The sequence below is a fragment of the Ranitomeya imitator genome, chromosome 4 (genome assembly GCF_032444005.1).
Source record: "Ranitomeya imitator isolate aRanImi1 chromosome 4, aRanImi1.pri, whole genome shotgun sequence".
Lineage (NCBI taxonomy): Eukaryota > Metazoa > Chordata > Amphibia > Anura > Dendrobatidae > Ranitomeya > Ranitomeya imitator.
This window is the reverse complement of record NC_091285.1, coordinates 386,055,271-386,081,869: the sequence shown is the minus strand read 5'-3', so window position 1 is coordinate 386,081,869 and position 26,599 is coordinate 386,055,271. Positions and strand designations below refer to the sequence as shown.

Here is a 26,599-nt window from a genome sequence, read left to right as displayed (position 1 = left end):
GTATTGGGGTATCAGTAGGATGGAGAGGCTGTGCAGGTTGGGAATAGATGGGGACAGGGTCGGAAATGTGAGAAGCCAGATGTGCCTTTGTTGTATTCTCTGCAGATGAGTCCTGGTTGGAGAAGTTCTCGTGTCGGTCTGGACCAGATGGGAAAAGTGACGATTCCATCAGAAAGAACGTCTGCGGTAAGACATTATCTGTAACTGTGCTGTAATCTCTTATATGTTCCATAGGACTGGTATCTACCACTGTCACCATATGGTGGTCATATCAATATTGGTGTTTATATAGAGACTAGATGGTGGCCCGATTCTAACGCATTGGGTATTCTAGAATATGTATGTAGTTTATTTATGAAGTTTTCAGAATAATGCAACTTATACAAAGGACTCGGCCGGCTGTGACCAATTATCGAAGCGTGGTTCAAATTCTGCGCCAATTCGCAGGCGGACTGCACCTGTCACTGATTGGTCACGCCCGGCCGCGAACAATCAGTGAAGCCAGGGCCGGCTCCAGGTTTGTGAGGGCCCCGGGCGAAAGAGTCTCAGTGGGCCCTCTCTTTAACACATACCACGATTCATGATGCACAGATACAGCAGAGAAATATAGCACAGCCAAGTAGTATATAAAACAGCCCACGTAGTATATAACACAGCCACATAGTATATAGCACATGCCACGTAGTATATAGCACAGGCCACGTAGTATATAACACAGCCCAAGTAGTATATAGCACAGCCCTCATAGTATATAGCACAGCCACGTAGTATATAGCACAGCCACGTAGTATATAGCACAGGCCACGTAGTATATGGCACAGGCCACGTAGTATATAACAGCAACGTAGTATATTGCCCTGCCACGTAGTATATAACACAGCCCATGTAGTATATAGCACAGCCATGTAGTATATAACACAGCCCACCTAGTATATAGCATAGCCAAGTAGTATATAACACAGCCCACGTAGTATATAGCACAGCCTACGTAGTATACACAGCCACGTAGTATATTGCCCTGCCACGTAATATATAACAGCCCATGTAGTATATAGCACAGCCACGTAGTATATAACACAGCCCATGTAGTACATAGCACAGCCACGTAGTATATAGCACAGCCACGTAGTATATAACACAGCCCATGTAGTACATAGCACAGCCACGTAGTATATAGCACAGCCACGTAGTATATTGCCCAGCCACGTAGTATATAGCACAGCCCACGTAGTATATAGCACAGCCCACGTAGTATATAGCACAGCCCACGTAGTATATAGCACAGCCACGTAGTATATTGCCCAGCCACGTAGTATATTGCCCAGACACATAGTATATAGCACAGAGACGTAGTATATAACACAGACACGTAGTATATTGCCCAGCCACGTAGTATATTGCCCAGACACATAGTATATTGCCCAGCCACATAGTATATATTCCAGCCACGTAGTATATTGCCCAGCCACGTAGTATATTGCACAGCCACATAGTATATAGCCCAGCCATGTAATATATTGCACAGCCACGTAGTATATTGCACAGCCACGTAATATATTGCACAGCCACATGGTATATAGCACAGAGACATAGTATATAACACTGCCCATGCAGTATAGAACACAGGCCACGTAGTATAGAGCACAGCGATGTAGTATATTGCCCAGCCACGTAATATATACCTCAGCCACGTAGAATATAGCACAGAGATGTAGTATATAACACAGCCCACGCAGTATCTAACACAGCCCACGTAGTATATAGCAATGTGGGCACCATATCCCTGTTTAAAAAAAGAATTAAAATAAAAAATAGTTATATACTCACCTTTTGTCGGCCCCCCGGATCCAGCTGAGGCGTTTACCAATGCTCCTCGTGACGCTCTGGTCCAAGAGTGCATTGCGGTCTCGCGAGATGATGATGTGCGGTCTCTCGAGACCGCTACGTCATCATCTCGTGAGACCGCAATGCATGGACCAGTCACGGGAGTATTGCGAGAAGCGGGAAAGGCCTGGCCTGGGCTGGATCCGGAAGGTGAGTATATAATGATTTTTTATTTTAATTATTTTTAACATTAGATCCCGCGCCAATGTCGCTGATTGATCATGCTGGCTCGGCGTGACCAATCAGCGAAGCGTGAGTTAAATCCCGCGCCAATGTCGCCGATTGGTCGCGCCAGCTGGGCGCGAGCTATCAGCGAAGCGGGATTTAAATCCTGCGCCAATGTCGCCGATTGGTCGCGCCGGCTGACCACGACCAATCAGCGAAGCGGGATTTAAATCCCGTGCCAATGTCGCCGATTGGTCGCGCCAGTTGGGCGCGACCAATCAGCGAAGCGTGATTTAAATCTTGTGCCAATGTCGCTAATTGGTCGCGCCGGCTAGGGTTAATAGCAGCGTTAACAGACTGCGTTACACCGCGTTATGCCACGGTGTAACGCAGTCGGTTTAACATACTGCTACAACGCTATCTGGGTGGCGGGCGCTGACTGGGGGGGGGGGGAGTATAGAGGGTGCACTGAGTGCAGGGGAGTAGGGAGTGGCCATTTCGCGGCAGGACTGTGCCCGACGCTCCCAAGAGTGCATTGCGGTCTCGTGAGATGATGACGTAGCGGTCTCGTGAGACCGCTACGTCATCATCTCGCGAGACCGCAATGCATGGACCGGTCACCGGAGCGTCGCGAGGAGCGGGAAAGGCCTGGGCTGAATCCGGGGGGGGCGACAGAAGGTGAGTATTTAAAGGGACTCTGTCACCTGAATTTGGAGGGAACAATCTTCAGCCATGGGGGCGGGGTTTTCGGCTGTTTGATTCACCCTTTCCTTACCCGCTGGCTGCATGCTGGCTGCAATATTGGATTGAAGTTCATTCTCTGTCCTCCATAGTACACGCCTGCGCAAGGCAAGATACTGCCTCTGTACAAATCCCTAGTTAGACCGCACATGGAGTACTGTGTCCAGTTTTGGGCACCGGTGCTCAGGAAGGATATAATGGAACTAGAGAGAGTACAAAGGAGGGCAACAAAATTAATAAAGGGGATGGGAGAACTACAATACCCAGATAGATTAGCGAAATTAGGATTATTTAGTCTAGAAAAAAGACGACTGAGGGGCGATCTAATAACCATGTATAAGTATATAAGGGGACAATACAAATATCTCGCTGAGGATCTGTTTATACCAAGGAAGGTGACGGGCACAAGGGGGCATTCTTTGCGTCTGGAGGAGAGAAGGTTTTTCCACCAACATAGAAGAGGATTCTTTACTGTTAGGGCAGTGAGAATCTGGAATTGCTTGCCTGAGGAGGTGGTGATGGCGAACTCAGTCGAGGGGTTCAAGAGAGGCCTGGATGTCTTCCTGGAGCAGAACAATATTGTATCATACAATTATTAGGTTCTGTAGAAGGACGTAGATCTGGGTATTTATTATGATGGAATATAGGCTGAACTGGATGGACAAATGTCTTTTTTCGGCCTTACTAACTATGTTACTATGTTACTATGTAATCCTGTGTGAGCGCTGACTGGAGGGGAGTGTGGAGCGGGCACTGACTGCGGGGAGTAAGGAGTGGCCATTTTGCCGCCGGACTGTGCCCGTCGCTGATTGGTCGTGGCCTTTTTGCCGCGACCAATCAGCAACTTGGGATTTCCGTGACAGACAGAAGGATAGACAGATGGAAGTGACCTTTAGACAATTATATAGTAGATTATCTTCAGTAACCGCGCAGTCATCTGCTGAGGTTCTCCTCCACTATTAGGGCTCCTTTTCACTTGCGAGAAATACGTCCGAGTCTCGCAGGTTAAAACCAAGCTCTGGCGCCGGCACTCCAGAGCGGAGCGTGCGGCTGCATAGCAGCACATGGAGCCGCACGCTCTGCTCCCAAGTGCCGGCACCAGAGCTTGGTTTTAACATGCAAGACTTGCACGTATTTCTCGCAAGTGAAAAGGAGCCCTTAGGGCGCATCACCCAGCTGTAATGAAGGTTACCTGGTTAAGCTGGCCTCACACTAGCGATTTTTACGGACATATGAGAGGTGCAGAAAATACGGATTGCATACGGTACAATGATTCTCTATGGCCCAGCTCCTATCTGCCGTATTTTACTCATCCGTATTATACAGTCTTCTAGAAAATCGCAGCATGCTGCGTTTGTCACCGTATTGCGCAAAAAATACGCCAATGAAAGTCTATGGGGCAAGAAAAATACGGATTACACACGGACCAACAATGTGACTTGCGAGAAATATGCAGCGGTGTTAGAGAGAAAAGCCGGCAATTCAGCGCGGTGTACAGTAAAATCACACTGACAGCTTACAATAGAATAGGTAGAATAAATGTCTACACATAGTATAGGTGTATGTATATATATATATATACATATATATATATATATATATAATCAGTGAGATATATATACATATTTATATTTCATATAGCGCTAAAATTAGTTAACCCTTTCAGATGGATTTACAACGTGGGACGTGACTGATCGTCGGAAGTTATGGAATATTGTTGTTTTGTTTACATTTGTTCCAGGTGACAAGGGTCTTCAGGTGGATTACCAGTATAATAAAATATTACAACAACCTGTGTATTTATTTCATTAAACTACTTTGTAATAATGTGTGTGTTTTATGAACCATTTCGTACTATTGGATTAATAATGGATAGGTTTCTTATTGACGCCTCTCCATTATTCATCTGGCTTAATGTCACCTTACAATAGCAAGGTGGCATTAACCCTTCATTACCCCATATCCCACCGCTACACGGGAATGGGAAGAGAGTGGCCAAGTGCCAGAATAGGCGCATCTTCCAGATGTGCCTTTTCTGGGGTGGCTGGGGGCAGATGTTTTTAGCCAGGGGGGGGCCAATAACCATGGACCCTCTCCAGGCTATTAATATCTGCCCTCAGTCACTGGTTTTCCCACTCTGGCGGAGAAAATTGCGCGGGAGCCCATGCCAATTTTTTACGCGATTTAACCCTTTATTTTAATAGCTACAGCCACCAAAATTAACATACAGACACTTCTTCCATTACTAAAGGGAAATATGTAATAAAAGAAGGGTTATGAGATGGTTTACTGTATATAAACCATGTCTCATATCATGTCAGGTTTCAGAAGGAGATAGGAAAAGCCGGTAATTGAATTACCGGCTTTTCTGCTATCTAGCGCTGTATGATATATTAATATATATATACTAGATGGCAGCCCGATTCTAAAGAATCGGGAGTCTAGAATCCATATATACTTTATTTATTCAAATGTAAGAATAATACAATTAATAAATAATAGTAAGAAAGAACAAAAATAATAGGCAGTATATGGAGAAAACACCAAACAAAAGTTCAAAATTGGTGTGAAAATGTCACTGAACCACTTCACAACTAAATATATATAGTTTTGGTAAATGGTATTATCATTTTTTTGACGAAATTCGGCAGGAGCTTGAAGAGCAACGTCACTGGGCCCGCCTCCACGCAGTAGAAACTTGCTGTGAGGTAAAAATTCAAAAATCACACCAAAATGGCGGGCGGAGTGTGTCACAGTACGGCACGTTTCTGATTGGTCGCTCGCAGCAGGCGGCAACCAATCAGACACTGGACACTGTTGACGTCACTTATCTCCGGACATTAGCTCCGGACATTAGCTCCAGACATTAGCTCCGGACATTAGCTCCGGACATTAGCTCCGGACATTATCTCCGCACATTAGCTCCGGACATTATCTCCGCACATTATCTCCGGACATTAGCTCCGGACATTAGCTCCAGACATTAGCTCCGGACATTAGCTCCGGACAAAGCCACGGAAGTTGGCACAAATTGCAGGAAGTAGTATTCTAGGCAATTATATATTAGATATGTCTCACTGACATATATATATATATATATATATATATATATATATATATATATATATATATATATATATAGACAGTATATATGTTTTTACGATTATTTGAGCCCATGGATCCATTGTATTTCCATATGTCCGTTTTGCCAGCCTGTGAGAAAATCTCGCAGTACGGATGCCATGCTCAAAATATGCTGACACACCCTGCCTACGGATGACATACGGACCACTATTTTGGGACTTTTCTGCGTAGTACGGCCGTAAATAACGGACCATATTTCCCTACGCTGAGTGTGAGGCCGGCCTTAGGGGCCCACTCAGAAGTTGCCCCCAACACCCCAAACCCCTGGCTGCGCCTCAGATGGCTACCAATAGCTGGTGATAACTTCATGTCCATGCCATAAACACATCCATAATAATAATCTTTATTTTTATATAGCGCTAACATATTCCGCAGCGCTTTACAGGTTGCACACATTATCATCCATAGAACCGTACACATAAACAAGACACAAACTCTACTCATAGCAGCAGCCAAACCCCACAGCATGGCTCCGCCCATACTGCTGATCACATGATCATGACGTCACCAAAGGTCCTTTATTTCTGTTGTTGACTGCTAGCCTGCCTTGTGATTAGTCACGTGGTCATGGCATCATGAAAGGTCCTCCACCACACTAGAATCCAACCTTCCTGCCTCGTCCATGTGACTCGTCACGTGGTGATGACCTCACCGCAGGTCCTGTAGCCGTGCCGTGTGTAGCTTTCGCCCTTTGTTATTCCCGTCCCCTGCAGGCAGGCTGCGGCCACCGTCTGTCACACGCTGTGTCCTTCTCATGGTGAGATGCGTTAGTGTCCCGGAGAGGCCCGGCCACCAGCCCCGGCTCTCACAGACGGTGTGCAGTCAGGTATGTGCTGAGTGACTGTGGGGAGGCAGGTGACTCCCATTAGCAGGAGCTGGCTGCTCCTCTGGTTACTGTGTCTGTGCCATGACTCCTATGTGCACGAGCTTTCTGCACATTGACCCCAATAATCCAATTCTCCCTCTGTAGTGGTCCCAGGGCTGCCCAGATAGAGAAGGGGGTCCTTACTAATGTACTGAGAGCTCGCTGATTACTGGGGTCTCCCCGGGGCTCTGAGTACCCTCTGTAGGATCTAGTGGTGCCCGCACACATCTCTGCACCCCTCATCCTCTACAGCAGTGTCCCCAATGTGTCCAGCATCTCCTTAGTATGGCATCATGTGGACGGGCAAGCATTCATCACCTGTGCAATACTAAGGAAATCCTGACACATGACCTGTTGGGGAACACTGGTCTATGGGATCACAGTGATAAGTTCCCATTACATTCTGATGGCTGCACCAGTTTCCCTGATTCTGCGCCCATGCACTCCACCCTCAGCTTTGTGTCTGTGCCCTGTGATGTGAGAAAGGCCTGGCTCATTCTGATCACTGGATTAGCCATTCTACAGAAGGGGGCTGGCTTAGCTTCTGATCTGAGCCACCAGCCTCCTTTATCACATCACCTGTAGACCCAAAGGAGGATGGGGAACTTCCTGCTAACATTGAAACAAAGCTGAAAGTGGAGCGAAACCATATTGAGACATGAGAGCAGCTTTCTGTTCCCACTGTTACCTATTAATGACCATTAATGTGTGATGCACGTGGTGGGCTATAAAGAGGTGACTGCGGAATTACGACGGCCTGCAGCGGGTCGTTGTCCTCACTCTCCTTTGCGCTCCGTGCGGGTGGGCTGTCACATGATTGCATATTTTAGATCTGCATCCAAGTGGTCAGGAGCCAACTAGACTCCTGCACTTATCTCTGTTTGAGAAAAGCCAGATGATAATCTGCAGCACCTGACCACAAGTATGCAAATTTCACATGTGAGGTCACATGATTGCCCACTAATGCTCCTCCCGTGGAGCAAGTCAGGTCCTTTATGTCAGAGCACTGGGGACCCCCAAATAGAAGACAGTCTATAACACTATGTCAGTGTTATCTAGAGGTCTGTATGGCAACACAGACCTTCACTATTGCCATCCTGCAATTCAAGATCATATATAAGAACAACCAAAAAATGGAGATCACAATCTGATTATTTAGTGTAAATTTGTGAAATAAAGAACTATAAATACTTTAAAAAAAAAAAACCTTTTTGCTGAGGCATGCATGTGACCAATATGGCCAATCTCTGTTTGAAGTGTTCACTTATCACTTCAGCAATAATCGTACGTATACAGGCGGACTCCGCACATCGTGCACATAGACGTGTTACACCACAGCTGATCACTCTTTACAAGTGGCGATTGGTGAGGATGCCTAATTTTAATAGTAGTATTATTTGTTCTCACTTGTTTATTTTTTTGATTCTGCAGTAGAAAATCAAATTAAATATAAAGCTTTTGTAAATGCAATGTTCATTTTAATATCATTTTGAGTTGAAGGGAACCTGTCAGAAATTTTTATAGGCCAAATGATTGATGTGACTGTGTAGCCCTTTGAAGGGACTCTGTCAGCACAGAATGACTGTTCAAACTTAGTCCCTCCGCTCGGTGCTTCATGGCGGGGCCAATCCTTTATATACACCTTCACAGATGCTTGTTTTCCTCTCTGTTTCCATCCCCCTTTATTAAGTGACAGCTCTGGCTTCATATGGCTACAGAATGGTGGAGATAGATGGAAACGAAACAGGTGGGAATGTGTATTTAACCCCTTCATGACCAGGGGATTTTTCGTTTTTCCGTGTTCGTTTTTCGCTCCCCTCCTTCCCAGAGCCATAACTTTTTTATTTTTCCGTCAATTTGGCCATGTGAGGGCTTATTTTTTGCGGGACGAGTTGTACTTTTGAACGACATCATTGGTTTTAGCATGTCGTGTACTAGAAAACGGGAAAAAAATTCCAAGTGCGGTGAAATTGCAAAAAAAGTGCAATCCCACACTTGTTTTTTATTTGGCTTTTTTGCTAGGTTCACTAAATGCTAAAACTGACCTGACATTATGATTCTCCAGGTCATTACGAGTTCATAGACACCAAACATGACTAGGTTATTTTTTATCTAAGTAATGAAAAAAAATTCCAAACTTTGCGAAAAAAAAAAAAAAAAAATTGCGCCATTTTCCGATACTCGTAGCGTCTCCATTTTTCGTGATCTGGGGTCGGTTGAGGGCTTATTTTTTGCGTGCCGAGATGACGTTTTTAATGATAGCATTTCGGTGCAGATACGTTCTTTTGATCGCCCGTTATTGCATTTTATTTAATGCAATGTCGCGGCGACCAAAAAAACGTAATTCTGGCGTTTCGAATTTTTTTCCCGCTACGCTGTTTAGCGATCAGGTTAATACTTTTTTTTAATTGATAGATCGGGCGATTCTGAGCGCGGCGATACCAAATATGCGTAGATTTGATATTTTTTTTATTGATTTATTTTGATTGGGGCGAAAGGGGGGGTGATTTAAACTTTTATGTTTTTTTTATTTTTTTCACATTTTTTTAAACTTTTTTTTTTTACTTTTGCCATGCTTCAATAGCCTCCATGAGAGGCTAGAAGCAGGCATAGCACGATCGGCTCTGCTACATAGCAGCGATCATCAGATCGCTGCTATGTAGCAGAATTGCACGTGTGCTGTGAGCGCCGACCACAGGGTGGCGCTCACAGCGACGGGCAATCAGTAACCATAGAGGTCTCAAGGACCTCTATGGTTACCATTCACAAGCATCGCCGACCCCCGATCATGTGACGGGGGTCGGCGATGACGTCATTTCCGGCCGCCCGGCCGGAAGCGGTAGTTAAATGCCGCTGTCTGCGTTTGACAGCGGCATTTAACTAGTTAATAGGTGCGGGCAGATCACGATTCTGCCCGCGCCTATTACGGGCACATGTCAGCTGTTCAAAACAGCTGACATGTCCCGGCTTTGGTGCGGGCTCACCGCGGAGCCCTGCATCAAAGCAGGGGAGCCGGCATCGGACGGTATAGTACGTCCGATGCCGGTAAGGGGTTAAAGGGACTGTCAGCACAGGCGCTCATTGCTTCATGGCGGGGCCAATCACTTATCTACACCTTTCTACGTGCTTTGTTTCCACCTACCCCCACCCTTCTCTGACCCTATGAAGCAGAGCTGTCAGTTAAACAAGACGGGGTGGAGAGACATGGAAACCAAGCAGGTGGGAAGGTATATAAATGATTGGACCCACCATTACGCACAGCGCCTGTACTTGGTTTGAACAGTCATTCTGTGCTGACAGTCCCTTCAAAAGATAAGCCAGTAGATCCCCAAAGTTTTAGCTCCAGCAGAAATCGGGTTTTCAAGTTGTGTCTTGAAGTGCATTGGTAGGTGACAGCACATTTCTAGCTACTCAGCCTCCTGCTCTATTCTTTACCTGGTAACACCCTCCCCTGGCTGATCGACATGTCTTTGACAATTCAATGGCACGTACTGGAGTGAATCAGCCGGGAGGGGGGGGCGGGGGGTGGTTTGGGGGTGGTAGAAGTTTCTGACAGGTTACCTTAAAAGTTTTGTTGCACCTCTTCAAATCTCATTGACTTTTTTTTTTCAACTGTGTCAGACTTGCAAATCGTTTGAAGGTGCGATGAACAAGGAGCAGATACAAGTGAATGGTGAGCTCCTAACATCCAGCTTGGAAATTATCTGTCTACTGACCGGAGAGGTGATTCTCTTATATAAATATATTATATACAGGGCAATATTCCAACATAACACACCTCCAAGATAGCCACTGCCTTCTTAAAGAAACTGAGGGTAAAGGTGATGGACTGGCCAAGCATATCTCCAGACGTAAACCCTATTGAGCATCTGTGGGGTATACCCGAACGGAAGATGGAGGAGCGCAAGGTCTCTAACATCCACCAGCTCCGTGATGTTGTCATGGAGGAGAAGAGGATTCTAGTGGGAACTTGTGAAGCTCTAGTGAGCTCCATGCCCAAGAGAGTTAAGGCAGTGCTTGAAAATACACTGTGTGCAGAATTATTAGGCAAGTTGTATTTTAGAGGATTATTTTTATTATTGATCAACAACTATGTTCTCAATCAACCCAAAAGACTCATAAATATCAAAGGTTGATATTTTTGGAAGTTGGAGTGGTTTTTTTTTTAGATTTGGCTATGTTAGGAGGATATCTGTTTGTGCAGGTAACTATTACTGTGCAGAATTATTAGGCAACTTAATAAAAACCAAATATATTCCCATCTCACTTGTTTATTTTCACCAGGTAAACCAATATAACTGCACAAAACTTAGAAATAAACATTTCTGACATGCAAAACAAAACCCCCCAAAAATTAGTGACCTATATAGCCACCTTTCTTTATGATGACACTCAACAGCCTTCCATCCATAGATTCTGTCAGTTGCTTGATCTGTTTACGATCAACATTGCGTGCAGCAGCCACCACAGCCTCCCAGACAATGTTCCCTGTAGATCTCACATTTTAAGAGGGACCACAGGTCCTCTATGGGGTTCAAATCAGGTGAACAAGGGGGCCATGTCATTATTTTTTATTTTTTGAGACCTTTACTGACCAGCCACGCTGTGGAGTAGTTGGAGGCATGTGATGGAGCATTGTCCTGCATGAAAATCAAGTTTTTCTTGAACGATACCGACTTCTTCCTGTATCACTGCTTGTAGAAGTTGTCTTCCAGAAACTGGCAGTAGGTCTGGAAGTTGAGCTTCACTCCATCCTCAACCCGAAAAGGTCCTACAAGTTCATCTTTGATTATATTGGCCCATACCAGTACCCCACCTCCACCTTGCTGGTGTCTGAGTCGGAGTGGAGCTCTCTGCCCTTTACTGATCCAGCCTCTGGCCCATCAAGAGTCACTCTCATTTCATCAGTCCATAAAACCTTTAAAAACTCAGTCTTAAGATAAAACGTCAAGACTGGGCCAAGAAATATCTTATGTTTCTTGTTCAAAGGTGGTCATTTTTCAGCCTTCCTTACCTTGGCCATGTCCCTGAGTATCGCACACTTTGTGCTTTTTGTTACTCCAATGTAATGTTGCAGCTCTGAAATATGGCAAAACTGGTGGCAATTTGGCAGCTTCACGCTTGATTTTCTTCAATTCATGGGCGGTTATATTATGCCTTTTTTGCCCAAAACACTGCTTGCGACCCTGTTGGCTATTTGCCGTGAAATGCTTGATTGTTCGGTGATCACGCTTCAAAAGTTTGGCAATTTCAAGACTGCTGCATCCCTCTGCAAGACATCTCACAATTTTGGACTTTTCAGAGCCCGTTAAATCTATCTTCTGACCCATTTTGCCAAAGGAAAGGAAGTTGCCTAATAATTACGCACACCTTATATAGGGTTTTGATGTTATTAGACAACACCCCTCCTCATTACAGAGATGCACATCACCTGATTTACTTAACTGGTAGTTGGCTCTCAATCCTGAACAGCTTGGAGTAGGACAACATGTATAAAAAGTATCATGCGATCAAAATACAACTTACCTAATAATTCTGCACACAGTGTAATGGTGGCCACACAAAATATTGACACTTTCAGCACAATTTGGCCATTTTCATTTAGAGGTGTACTCACTGCTTTAGGGCACACCAAATTTACACTACTACACAAGCTACCCCTTTTGAAAAAGCAGACCGCGAAACGTGCGTCAGGGGGCTGCTTGTGCAACCTGAGCGAATCATCCTTATTTATGGGTAAGCCTGTCTGATTTTTGTCAGTGTCTATATTCATTTGCACAGTGGCACCTTACATTTATATTGTCATGGACATGCTATTGAGGTATTTAGGACTATGGAATGATTCCATAAGTCCTTAATGTGACTGTTGTAATCTTCCGGCTGAACCTGGGATGTAATAGTTTCTGTTCCCTCCTATTCCCCAAGCATACCATAAGTTTCCTCTACACCCCATTTTCTGGCTATGTGCCTGTTTTGTATTGTGATATAACTTGTTAGTATTGGTCAAAATAAAATTTCTACCATTTTATGAACATGATTTTTGGGATTTTATTACTCCGTTCTCTTGTGTTATATGTGTTTTGGAGTTCCCTGAGTTGTCCCAGAGATTTGGACACTGTTACAGGGGAAGGTATACAATTGCACTCCTAGCTACAAATTTATTATAAGTTTTTTGAGTTTTGTGTTAAAACTACTACACAAGCTGTACACTGACTACTTTACATTACAAGAGTGTCAGATCTTCATTGTTGTCACATGAAAAGATATACAGTTATATGAAAAAGTTACTTATGCACCTGTCAAATTTTGTTTGAATGCAGAATGCACATTTTCTGTTAGTACAATAAATCTCATTTCAAGGCAGAAACATTACTGTGTCCAACAGTTATTAGACATATGAAACTGAAATGGCTGTTGCAAAAAAAAACTATTTTTATAAAAGCTTAAGATTAATAGGGGTGCCCAAACTTTTTCATATAACTGTAATTAAATATTTACAGAAATGTGAGGGATGTACTCACTTTTGTGATATACTGTGTATATATGTATGTACAGTGGGTAGGGAAAGTATTCAGACCCCTTTAGTTGCTTCACTCTGTTTCATTGCAGCCATTTCGGAAATTCAAAAAAGTTCATGTTGACTGAAAAAAAACCAAAATTTGAAATTTTTGCAAATTTAGTAAAAGAAGAAAAACTGAAATTTCACATGGTCATAAGTATTCAGACCCTTTGCTCAGACATTCATATTTAAGTCACATGCTGTCCATTTTCTTGTGATCCTCCTTGAGATGGTTCTATTCCTTCATTGGAGTCCAGCGGTGTTTAACTAAACTGATAGGACTTAATTTGGAAAGGCACACACCTGTCTATATAAGACCTCACAGCTCACAGTGCTTGTCTGACCAAATGAGAATCATGAGGTCAAAGGAACTGTCGAAGAAGCTCAGAGACAGAATTGTGGCAAGGCAAAGATCTGGCCAAGGTTACAACAGAATTTCTGCAGTACTCAAGGTTACTAAGAGCACAGTGGCCTCTATAATCCTTAAATGGAAGAAGTTTGGGACCACCAGAAGTCTTCCTAGACCTGGCCGTCCAGCAAAACTGAGCAATCGTGGGAGAAGAGCCTTGGTGAGAGAGGAAAAGAAGAACCCCAAGATCACTGTGGCTGATTGACAGAGATGCAGTAGGGAAATGGAAGAAAGTTCCACAAAGTCAATTATCACTGCAGCCCTCCACCAGTCGGGCCTTTATGGCAGGGGTCCCCAACTCCAGTCCTCAAAGCCCACCAACAGGTCATGTTTTCAGGATTTCCTTTGCATTGCACAGGTGATGCAATTATTACCTGGGCAAGACTAAGGAAATCCTGAAAACATGACATGTTGGTGGGCCTTGAGGACTGGAGTTGGGGACCCCTGCTTTATGGCATAGTAGCCCCGATGGAAGTCTCTCCTCAGTGCAAGACATAGGAAAGCCCACATAGTGTTTCCTAAAAAACACATGAAGGACTCCTAGACTATGGGTAATAGGATTCTCTGGTCTGGTAAGACGAAGACAGACCTTTTTGGTGATAATTCTAAGCGGTATGTGTGGAGAAAACCAGGGACTGCTCGTCACCTGCCCAATACAATCCCAACAGTGAAACGTGGTGGCAGCATCATGGTATGGGGGTGTTTTTCAGCTGCAGGGACAGGACGACTGGTTGTCATTGAAGGAAACATGAATGTGGCCAAGTACAGAGAGATCCTGGATGAAAACCTCTTCCAGAGTGCTCTGGACCTCAGACTTGGCCAAAGGTTCACCTTCCAACAAGAGAATGACCCTAAGCACACAGCTAAAATAACAAAGTAGTGGCTTCAGAACAACTCTGTGACCATTCTTGACTGGCCCAGCCACAGCCCTGACCTAAACCCAATTGAGCATCTCTGGAGAGACCTGAAAATGACTGTCCACCAACGTTCACCATCCAACCTGACGGAAGTGGAGAGAATCTGCAAGGAAGAATGGCAGAGGATCCCCAAATGCAGATGTGAAAAACTTGATGCATCATTCACAAGAAGACTCATGGCTGTACTAGCTCAAAAGGGTGCTTCTACTCAATACTGAGCAAAGGGTCTGAATACTTATGACCATGTGATATTTCAGTTTTTCTTTTTTAATAAATTTGCAAAAATTTCTACCTTACTCTTTTTCTTCAGTCAAGATGGGGTGCAGAGTGTACATCAATGGGAAAGAAAATGAACTTTTTTGAATTTACCAAATGGCTGCAGTGAAACAAAGAGTGAAAAATGTAAAGGGGTCTGAATACTTTCCGTACCCACTGTAGATACACTGCTCAAAAAAAAATATAGGGAACACTTAAACAACAGAATATAACTCCAAGTAAATCAAATTTCTGTGAAATCAAACTGTCCACTTATGAAGCAACACTGTTTGACAATTTCACATGCTGCTGTGCAAATGGAATACACAACAGATGGAAATTATTTGCATTTATCAAGACACACTCAATAAAGGAGTGGTTCTGCAGGTGGGGTCCGCAGACTACATCTCAGTACCAATGCTTTCTGGCTGATGTTTTGGTCACTTTTGAATGTTGGTTGTGCTTTCACACTCATGGTAGCATGAGACGGGTGCTATAACCCACACAAGTGGCTCAGATAGTGCAGCTCATCCAGGATGGCACATCCATGCGAGTTATGGCAAGAAGGTTTGTTGTGTCTGTCAGTGTAGTGTCCAGAGGCTGGAGGCGCAACCAGGAGACAGGCTAGTACAACAGGAGACGTGGAGGGGGGCCGTAGGAGGGCACCAACCCAGCAGCAGGACCGCTACCTCAGCCTTTGTGCGAGGAGGAACAGGAGGAGCACTGCCAGAGCCCTGCAAAGTGACCTCCAGTATGCCACAAACGTGCATGTCTGCACAGTTAGAAACTGACTCCATGAGGATGGTCTGAGTGCATGACGTCCACAGATGGGGGTTGTGCTCACAGACCAACACCGTGCAGGACGCTTGGCATTTGCCACATAACAGCAGGATTGGCAAATTCACCACTGGCGCCCTGTGCTGTTCACAGATGAAAGCAGGTTTACACTGAGCACTTGACAGACGTGACAGAATCTGGAGACGCAGTGGAGAGCGATCTTCTGCTTGTAACAACATCCTTCAGCATGACCGGTTTGGCAGTGGGTCAGTAATGGTGTGGGGTGGCATTTCTTTGGAGGGCCGCACAGCCCTCCATGTGCTCGCCAGAGGTAGCCTGACTGCCATTAGGTACCGAGATGAGATCCTCAGACCCTTGTGAGACCATATGCTGGTTCGGTTGGCCCTGGGTTCTTCCTAATGCAGGACAATGCCAGACCTCATGTGGCTGGAGTGTGTCAGCAGTTCCTGCAAGATGAAGGCATTGAAGCTATGGACTCACCCACCCGTTCCCCAGACCTGAATCCCATTGAACACATCTGGGACATCATGTCTCACACTATCCACCAACGTCACGTTGCACCACAGACTGTCTATTAGGAGTTGGCGGATGCTTTAGTCCAGGTCTGGGAGGAGATCCCTCAGGAGACCATCCGCCACCTTACCAGGAGTATGCATAGGTGTTGTAGGGAGATCATACAGGCACGCGGAAGCCACACACACACTACTGAGCATCATTTCCTTGTCTTGAGGCATTTCCACTGGAGTTGGATCAGCCTGCAACTTTATTTTCCACTTTGATTTTGAGCATCATTCCAACTTCAGACCTCTGTATACACAATTTGTTTTATTTATTTATTAGTTGTTTTCTAGTTCTGCACGTTATCTGTGTGAATGTGTAGTTCAGTCATTCTTTGTGATTCTAATCTCTTTATTTAATTTAGGATTATATAATTGTGAAGAAACATGGAGATTCAACTACTTTGGGTGACACTGATGCATCAGAAATGTCTTCTGCCAGCATGGCGATGCCACAAATAAAGCTTGACCACCAGATGTTGAAGAATATGCTGAATGTAGCCAACAAAATAATCCACGTGGTTAAGGAAGAGGTAAGCAAGCAGGCGATCAGTAGGCCCCCATGGTTACTTTTTGATGTGAGATGAAGCCATTGTCATGCATCCTTTCCTGTGTGGCACAGATATTACACAGAGGAAAGTGAGAGAAAAAAATGTTTCCTAGTTTATCCCTATAGATGTAGTGTTGGATTACGTTGCATATGTGGATGGATTTCAATTCAACATAACTTGATACTATAAAAATAAATAATTGGGGATGGGTTCTTGTTTATAATATCATTTTTAATGTGCATATCTAACGGTTCTTGGACTTTCCTGAGGTTGGAATTTTCTTTTCCTCAATAGTTGTCTGGAACTTCAGGTTTCTTAGAGAGCAGTCGGGAGGGTAAGTGCACAATGTACTATTGTAAAGCTTTGACTTACTAGTCACAATTTACACTGAGATATTATAAATGCAATTAACTAATAAACGTTGACCTCAAACATTAGTTGTGTATGTTACTTACCTCAGGCAACAACCCTCATATCGATAACCATCAAATCTCGGAGCATTTGACTAATTTGGTAAATTTGGTGAACAAGATGTCCAAGGACAAGAGTCAGGTGATTGGAAAAATTTCAAACCATACTCTGGAACTTATCTACCTTCTGATTGGAGAGGTGAGCAGATAGGGAAAGAAGGCATGTACTGACTTCTACAGGCCAAATAATGCTGGCAAAATGGCAGAGTAGAGGTCTTTAGTATGCAGCTGCAATCTTGTTGTGCTTCTTCCAGTGATCTGTTATAGTGGACGTTTTATACGGTCTTATAAAGTTAGAAAGATGCTTGGCTTGCCTCCAAACAATCAGGGGCTGTCTCAAGGTGAATCTTCAGCAGTGCACCCCCTACTCATTTCATGCTTTACTGGGGGTGGTGCATTCCTGATGATTGACAGTTCAGACCAGGAACATGGTCGCATCATTGGTACGAAGCGTACATTTTCCCACACTGGTAGCTGAAGAAGCTCTGCATCTGCAGCATGGGAGAAATGCAGGGAGGCTGTTTGGATCCAGTGATCCGGCCAGCCTCAGACCAGCTGTAAAGCATAGACCCTGCACATGCCACACGCTCCTTGCCTAGGTAATTGGGCAGGCAGGCACTGCAGGGTGGCCAGTAACTTAGGCAATGAGTTGTACACTAAAATAAAAAAAAAATCCTCCTTTCTTTGTTAGAACAGAGAGAATTTTAAGAAAGGGTAAATTGTAAAGTTGCTCATTTTTACACACATTTTGCAATGTTACCCATTTTATGAACTTAAGACACTCCCTTTAGTAATGTAGTTGATTTGAAACGTTTGCTCAGATCACCGCTATATGTGAATAATCTGTCCACTGATGTATCGTTCAGTATGATTTCATGTACAGTCTCCTGTATTAGAGAGGTCCTGAGTGGAAGACTTTAATAGCCCATATTTCCTAGAGACAACTCCATTAATTGCTTTGAACCGTTGTGTGACCTATATTTTCATTTCATATCAGTGAGTTACTTATTAACATTTCTCTCCGTTTAGGATTATATTGTTGTAAAAAAATATAATGATTCCACAACAGATAGCAGTACTTCCACTGTGTCCGAAGAAGATCCCAGCTTGGTGATATCGGAGAGAAACAAGGCCAAGAAGGTCTTAGCACTTGCCAATAAAATTATTACAATTCTAACTGATCGGGTAGGTGTTTTGTGCTGCACAGAAATACAGAAATGTACCTGTGTACATTAAACTCTTGATGGGGTTATCCCACTAACAATATTTATTCATTTTCCAGAGGATAGGTAATAAGTATGTGTATGGTAGGGGTCCACAAACTAATCATGAGAATGGGGGTGCCGTGTCCCTTGTGTGAATGGAGGAGTACTGGTCATGCCTGATCACGCCTCGGTTTAATGTCTACCCGAGTGGTGGTCAGATATGATTCATTAAGACTGGCGTAGCGCATGTCACACTATGGTAGTCTTTCTGGGGGTACATGGTGCTGAATTCATTAAAAGCTGCACACCATTTAATGGATTTGGTGCATCTTCTGAGTGGTGTACTCCTTTGTGTGCTTTGCCAGAAATGTTACTCCAGTTGGGGACTGGAATAGTTTTTCTGCCATACCAAACGCTGACACTTTTAATAGATGTAATGGTCGAACCTGATTCAAAATGGAGTGAATAAGCCAAAAGTCACAATTTTTTTTTTTTTTTTTTGGTGCAACTCCATGTTACGCAAAAAGTGTGCTTCTTTTCAAAGCTTTTACACTACTTTTCTGGCATAAAAGCTTTGATGAATCAGCCCCTATGTGTATAGAATAGTTACTGAATATAGAGTCAATGTTATTCTTTGGAGGTAATCACATTATAGTCCTTCATATACTCCAGAGAGAAGACCCTAGACGTAAATCTGTATTTTATGTCTGTTAGGAATGTGTTTGGTGATGACAATTTAGAAACCTTGAAGCAATATGGATTTTATGCCAGTGATTTTGAGCAGCTTCCAATAGTATCCAGGTTTGTAATGCCCATTTCTGAATTGGGCATTGTTTAGAATTTTTCTCAGTCCCGCATGACTGTTTTTATTATTTTTATTTTTTTTAGATGCCTGTAAGACATGAGGATATTGAAGTATATTCTACGATGGAAGAATATTTAAAAGGGTATAGAGAATTTTTTAAAGATGGGTTAATGTGCAATGATCAAACCCAGAAGGCACCTGGTAAGAAGACAATTTGTTAAAGCTTTCATAAGCAAATTTAGTTAAAGATTTTGAAAAAAGCCTCCTGCTTTGGCTCACAGAAAGGGAAACAGAATGACATCCATATACTGCCATATGGAAAGGGCTTGTTAAGATAAAAATCCCTTTAAACAAGCACTGTCAGTTTAGAATACCACCCTAAAGGTACCTTGACACTGAACAACTTAACAATGATATCGCTAGCGATCCGTGACGTTGCAGCGTCCTGGATAGCGATATCGTTCTGTTTGACAGGCAGCAGCGATCTGGATCCTGCTGTGACATCGTTGGTCAGAGCAGAAAGTCCAGAACTTTATTTCGTCGCTGGATCTCCCGCAGACATCGCTGAATCGGTGTGTGTGTCGCGGATTCAGCGATGTCTTCACTGGTAACCAGGGTAAACATCGGGTTTCTAAGCGCAGGGCCGCGCTTAGTAACCCGATGTTTACCCTGGTTACCATTGTAAATGTAAAAAAAACCAAACAGTACATACTTGCATTCCGGTGTCTGTCCCCTCGCCGTCAGCTTCCCGCACTGACTGTGAGCGCCGGCCGGCCGTAAAGCACAGCGGTGACGTCACCGCTCTGCTTTACGGCTGGCCGGTGCTGACAGTGCAGGGAAGCTGAGGTTGGTGGACAGACACCGGAATGTAAGTATGTACTGTTTGTTTTTTTTTACATTTACAATGGTAACCAGGGTAAACATCGGGTTACTAAGCGCGGCCCTTTGTGCATATAAAGCATTATACAGAGCACAGTGCATTTCCTGGTGTCAGAGAGAAAACCTTAAAATGCAGATTTGTATTCATGGTCTTTTAATCCACGTAGTAAATACTGTTACTTAGGGTACCGTCACACTATACGATTTACCAACGATCACGACCAGCGATACGACCTGGCCGTGATCGTTGGTAAGTCGTAGTGTGGTCGCTGGAGAGCTGTCACACAGACAGCTCTCCAGCGACCAACGATGCCGAAGTCCCCGGGTAACCAGGGTAAACATCGGGTTACTAAGCGCAGGGCCGCGCTTAGTAACCCGATGTTTACCCTGGTTACCAGCGTAAAAAAACAAACAAACAGTACATACTTACATTCCGGTGTCTGTCCCTTGCCGTCTTCTTCCCGCACTCACTGACTGCCGGCCGTAAAGTGAAAGCACAGCACAGCGGTGACGTCACCGCTGTGCTCTGCTTTCACTTTACGGCCGGCAGTCAGTGAGTGCGGGAAGCAGACGGCAAGGGACAGACACCGGAATGTAAGTATGTACTGTTTGTTTTTTTTTACATTTACAATGGTAACCAGGGTAAACATCGGGTTACTAAGTGCGGTCCTGCGCTTAGTAACCCGATGTTTACCCTGGTTACAATTGAACGCATCGCTAGATCGGTGTCACACACACCGATCTAGCGATGACAGCGGGAGATCCAGCGACGAAAGAATGTTCCAAACGATCTGCTACGACGTACGATTCTCAGCAGGATCCCTGATCGCTGCTGCGTGTCAGACACAGCGATATCGTATGAATATCGCTGGAACGTCACGAATCGTACCGTCGTAGCGACAAAAGTGCCACTGTGTGACGGTACCCTTAGGGGTTCTGAGCCATGAGATGCTTTAGGAGCTGATGATACTGTAGAATGCATACAAACAAACCTTTGTGGCCTTTAAGGATTAGGGCATCTAGAGCAGAAAGAACTGTCCATTTCTTAAGTATACCATTTATTTTTAACCTGTCATTTCTGCTGGATTTTTAGGGTACGTTCAGTTGTGCAAATTTTCTTTTGCTGAGGGATAAAGCAGTCAAACCTAACATGGTTATTCTCAAGTAATCTCTTGAGCAGCTGAGAGCTTTCCAGTCTCTATTACTTCCTATAATAATAATAATAATTTTTATTTATATAGCGCCAACAAATTCCGCAGCACTTTACAATTAAGCGGGGACATGTACAGACAATAAATTCAGTACAAGTTAAGAATTTAAACAGTGACATTAGGGGTGAGGTCCCTGCTCGCAAGCTTACAATCTACAGGGAAATGGCGGGACACAATAGGTGAAAAGTGCTTGTTATTTCAGGTCTGGCAATTTATAATAAATAGGGATTTTCATATAAAGCTGCATGATCCGGTCATCAGCCCGTGTGTTTAAGTGCAATAGTCAAGTATCAAGTGCAGTTATCATGTGCATGGAGGGTGTGGAGACAGATGAATAGTAGGGTGCAGATTCAGAATAATATTTGGAAGGAGGGAACAGGGCAAAGTTAGTTTACTGAGAAGTTGATGTGGTAGGCTTGTTTGAAGAGATGGGTTTTTAAAGCGCGCTTGAATAGGTCGGGGCTAGGTATCAGTCTGATCGTCTGGGGAAGTGCATTCCAGAGAGCTGGCGCAGCACGAGAGAAGTCTTGGAGACGGAGGTGTGAGGTTCGGATTACGGGGGATGTTAGTCTTAGGTCATTTGTAGAACGGAGGGCACGTGTAGGGCGATAGACGGAGATGAGAGAGGAGATATAAGGCGGTGCAGAACTGTGGAGAGCTTTGTGGGTGAGAGAGATGAGTTTATACTGGACCCTACTATATATATCAAACCGCATAGATTCCTGTATGGAATACTAGAGCAGACTGCGCTATTCCAAACAGCAGAAAAAATGTTAATACTATATTAATGAGTCAAAGGACACTCTCTCCTTTTTATAATGTGAATGTGAGGCTATAGATCTTATTTGACGTTTCATATGGCAAACCTACCTAAACAGCTAATGCAGTGTGAATGTTTCCTTACCCCAAGTGGATTTTAATTACAAACTGTTCCTTTTATTATTTTTTTTTTTATACAGATGATAAGTTGAACATCAAAAATAGTCTTGACGAATATAACATGGGGTCTGTAGGCGTAGACTCTGTGAAAGAAGAAAGCACATCTATCAGACCTGATATTTCAAGTTTGCCTACACAAGCTAAAGTAAGCAAAAGGAAGAGTAAGCCCGTGAGACTCTTACACAACGAATTTTCCCCTCGGAAAGAGAAACCTCTTCCTTTTCACACCGTGAAAAAACAGGAGATTTTCTATGAAGCATCTCTTACTAATGACAACAAGCAAATCGAGTCTAAAGTGCAGAAAAATGATTATGTAAATGTATCAAATAATGGCTCATTTGATAACGCGTACAAAAGTGTCAACGGTTTGTCAGACCCTTCAACCCACGAGCATAAACAGACAAGCGATCTAATAATACCTGTGGTAAAAGAGGAGGACTTCTCTGAAGATAGTGAAATTGGGCCGTCAGAGTTCTGCATGAATCCTACACAAGGGAAACCGTATGTATGTGTACTTTGTGGCAAAAACTTTACAAAAAAGTCACATCTTGTAACGCATCGTCGAGTTCACACTGGAGAAAAACCATATGCCTGTCTTGATTGCGGAAAACGCTTTACCAGCAACTCTACACTTGTTGACCATCAAAGAATTCACAGAGGAGAGAAGCCTTTTGTGTGCACAGATTGTGGAAAAAGTTTCACAAAGAACTCCAACCTCATTGACCATCAGAGAACTCACACAGGAGAGAAACCGTTTACCTGCATAACATGTGGGAAAAGTTTTGCCAGAAGCTCCAACCTAGTGGAGCACCAGAAAATACATACTGGGGAGAAGTCATTTGTATGTTCGGAGTGTGGGAAAGGTTTCTCCCGGAGTTCAAGTCTTGCTGAACACCAGAAGATTCATACAGGAGGAGAGTCCTACATATGTTCAGAATGTGGACAATGTTTTACAAAGAACTCCAGTCTGGTCCGTCACCAGAGCATTCACACGGGCGAGAAGCCATTTATATGTTTTGAGTGTGGTAAAAGCTTCTCAAACAGTTCTAATCTCGTAAGACATCAGATAACCCACACGGGAGAGAAACCATTCACATGTCCAATTTGTGGCCGAAATTTCAACCAGAACTCCAATCTCATTTCCCATCAGAAGACTCATCGAGATAAGGCAGTAGAAGTACATTGAGTTGGTGTATACATCTACACAGTATTATTAATGTTTTATTTCCATAAAACAAGTGTGTATTTTATTTATGATGTATTGGTGTAAGCAGAGCTTTACAGAAACTGTGTAATATCTTAAGATAAGATTGCAACCTCTTCCCTTTCCCACGTTACATAGCGGAAATAAAATGTTAATTGCTCACATTTGAGCATGTATCACAAGTACTGAAACCAGTCACGTCAGCTTGTGTATAATCACGTTACTAGTGATCTTATTAGATGTGTTTTGTCTTTTCTTGGCTTTTAATGGCCATGTGCCAAATGGCTCCTATCATTTCTATTTATTCTGGCAGCCTGGCCTAAAGTAGGGAAAAATCTACTACCTTTGTTTGGTCTGCTGGCATGCCACCAAAGTACCCGCTGATTGTTTTGACATTTGAATATTAAAATATTTGCTTTTTGGATAAGCTTAGAAATATGTAGGTCAACTCCAGTTTTATTACGGTACCTTATGCAAAGTTTGCACTTTAAAATCTAATAATGATGAAGTCCATACTATGTGCGGCCATTACAATGTAGATACTGCAGACATAGGTGTATGAATTAACTCTGTATCTGCTATTACATTTTTGGGGCGATTACTTGAATACATGTATTTGGGACTAAATCTCATTTTTGCAATTTGGTTTCATAAACAATGTTTCAGCGTTTGCTTTCTGTTGCCTCTCTGTTGTGCTCTCAATTTCTCCAGAATGAGTTAACATCGAATCTGCCAATCAGCTGATTCTGATCAATTGGAAATTTTGTAGCTCTTTTGCCTGGCTTTCCCTGGGTGCCTATTGGCTGATGTGTTACACAGACCACAATAATTATGAATGTGCATGGAAACAAAAGAGCCTGCAAAAGTCAAACTGTGCAACATTTTTCATGAAAACCACATTCAAAAATGACTTTTCGCCCCAAATACATTCATTTAAGTAAATTAAAAAATTGTCAAGATGGACAACCCCCTTATTGAAAAAGTTAGGAACCGTAAAAACCAAGAGCCAAAAGAATTGGGCAGCTCTCACATATTTTATAGACTATTTTAAATTTTTTTTTTTTTTTTTTGTTTCCCTGCGCATTGAACTTTGATGTGGTCATAAATCAGCTCAGAAATGGACCTATAGGAGTTGCAAAGTCTCCCATTGGTTCACTAGTATGAGCTCATGGACGGATTTTCAGGTATTTGATTCTGCAGTCAGGAATAAGCAGTGTAAGGCCGGTGTCCCACTTGTAACTGCAATGCGAGAAACTCGTGCCTTAATACCTGGCCGGCGGTTCGGACTGAAGCGTTCAGCTGCATAGAAATACACTCCGGTCTCAATTGCCGGCGGCAGTGCTGGGTAATGAGGCAAGAGACTCCCGCGAGTTTCTCGCATTGCAGTTGCAAGTGCAATAGCGGCCTCAGATCGAGGCTATAAACTCCAAACTGTGACAAATTTTTAATGAAACCCTATTAGAAAAACAATTTTTAGCCAAAAAAACACACTTTAAAGTAAAAAAAAAAAAACTCATTGAAGTGGCTGTTGCTCCTTCATATCACCAGTGTTTCATGTTGTGAGGGCAATAGTAATTTCTCCTATGCTAAGGTGGGTTTGGGAATAGAATCTGCATTTCAGTCCCCTAATATCAAGATCTCCGCTTGGACCCGGTATACTAAGCTGAGTTTACTGCAGTTGTATGCAGTGTAGGTAATTCTCCCTGTTCTGCATACATCAGTAACACCGTCACTATCGCCAGTGCAGATAACACATTTTTTCACTGTCTGAATCTGTATTGAAAAAAAATGGCAGCATGCATAATTTTCCCCCCAAAACCTGATGTGACTCGCCTATTCAAGTCTATGGGTGTGTGGAAAATACAGAGCCCACTACAGCATCCGATTTTTATAGATACATTGCAATTCTGTAACATAGGAAAGTGTAGATGATCAATAGCTGCTGAGTAAAAACGCGGATTGCATTTGGACTGCACACAGATGAAAAGTGAGAAATAAATCTCTTTTCCTGATGCAACTCTAAACGATTTTTTATACTGTAGTGTGACTCTATCCGAAAATTTAGACACATGAAAGCCACAGAATTGCCACCTTTGGGTTATGTTACTGATTGAAGTCCCTTATTAGTAGCTGGATCGTCCAATTCAAAGGTTTTCTTTTCTGCTGCAGCAAAGAAGGGGCCAAAACTGAATTAATACAGAATCTTGAGCCCAAATTCAGTATGGTGGTAACTATATAAATTTGTGCTTCTAGAAAACTGGAGATGTAGCATTGCAACATTCCCATTACATGGTATAGGCTCGAGCAGCTCCTCACAGTGATCACTATAGGTCTACATGGCACATACACAGTGGTCTGCATGGACCCCTCTATATCTGCATACTCCCTGCTGCACTGTGATGTTCTTCTAATCTGTCATTTGTTTTATTAGAAATATTGGGTAAGAAGAGGATTTTTTAAAAAAAATACATTATTCACACAAACACATTTAACCCTGTTTAGACTGCATTCTTATTTGTAAAGTTACCATTATTGATTGTTTCTGGGAACAGAATAAAATAAATATTTTGCTATACATTTGCCTCTGTAGATATATGCTTTGCAACTGGATTTTTTTGTTACAGTGCAGCATGGAAAATGGGACACTTGCTTATTGCATGCAGTTTTCCCCCAATGGTGTGCATTAGCCAGAAACAGGCACAAGAGTCTGCGGTTAGCTTTTGGCTGGACGATACTTAGATACAATTCACATTGCATTCAGATGGCCATAAATCGATGACATTTTACCATCTGTACTAGAACAGCAACTGTTGGCAGAATAAAATTCTAAAGCGCAATTCTCTGGGGGCTTGTGCTTTCAGCCAGTCTTCCCAAATGCTGGCAATCATAGCTCAGCAGCTGATCTAGCAGTCTCAGGTGCTACCAAGCTATGACTGGCAGCAGCTGTTAGGGAGAAGTGAAAGCGCAAGCCTCTAGAGAAGACTGAAAAAATGGCCAATTAGACTGCAAACAGAGATTTCACATACTGCGCACCAAAAGCA

At 43.3% G+C, this 26,599-nt stretch overlaps 1 protein-coding gene across 3 annotated transcripts; it reads left to right on the top strand.

Annotated features, from left to right (window-relative positions):
* Positions 1–6,560: 6,560 nt before the first annotated feature.
* Positions 6,561–26,133, top strand: LOC138676211 (oocyte zinc finger protein XlCOF7.1-like). 3 transcript variants are annotated; one of them, XM_069765223.1, is made up of 8 exons: positions 6,561–6,760; positions 10,421–10,522; positions 16,660–16,827; positions 17,140–17,179; positions 17,306–17,454; positions 18,345–18,500; positions 19,409–19,526; positions 22,375–26,133. In XM_069765223.1, the coding sequence occupies exons 1-8, from the start codon at positions 6,689–6,691 to the stop codon at positions 23,538–23,540; spliced, it is 1,971 nt and encodes a 656-aa protein (XP_069621324.1). In that variant the 5' UTR covers positions 6,561–6,688; the 3' UTR covers positions 23,541–26,133. The 3 variants fall into 3 exon arrangements, with proteins under 3 accessions (XP_069621324.1, XP_069621325.1, XP_069621327.1); XM_069765226.1 differs by having other exon boundaries at positions 6,585–6,760; positions 10,421–10,472; XM_069765224.1 differs by lacking the exon at positions 10,421–10,522 and having other exon boundaries at positions 6,583–6,760.
* Positions 26,134–26,599: the final 466 nt, after the last annotated feature.

Excerpts from the sequence above, each read along its gene's own strand:
- LOC138676211 (XM_069765223.1), top strand. The coding sequence starts at position 6,689 with ATGGTGAGATGCGTTAGTGTCCCGGAGAGGCCCGGCCACCAGCCCCGG. Across the intron at positions 6,761-10,420 it reads CACAGACGGTGTGCAGTCAG|ACTTGCAAATCGTTTGAAGG; the intron begins GTATGTGCTGAG and ends CAACTGTGTCAG. Across the intron at positions 10,523-16,659 it reads TCTGTCTACTGACCGGAGAG|GATTATATAATTGTGAAGAA; the intron begins GTGATTCTCTTA and ends TATTTAATTTAG.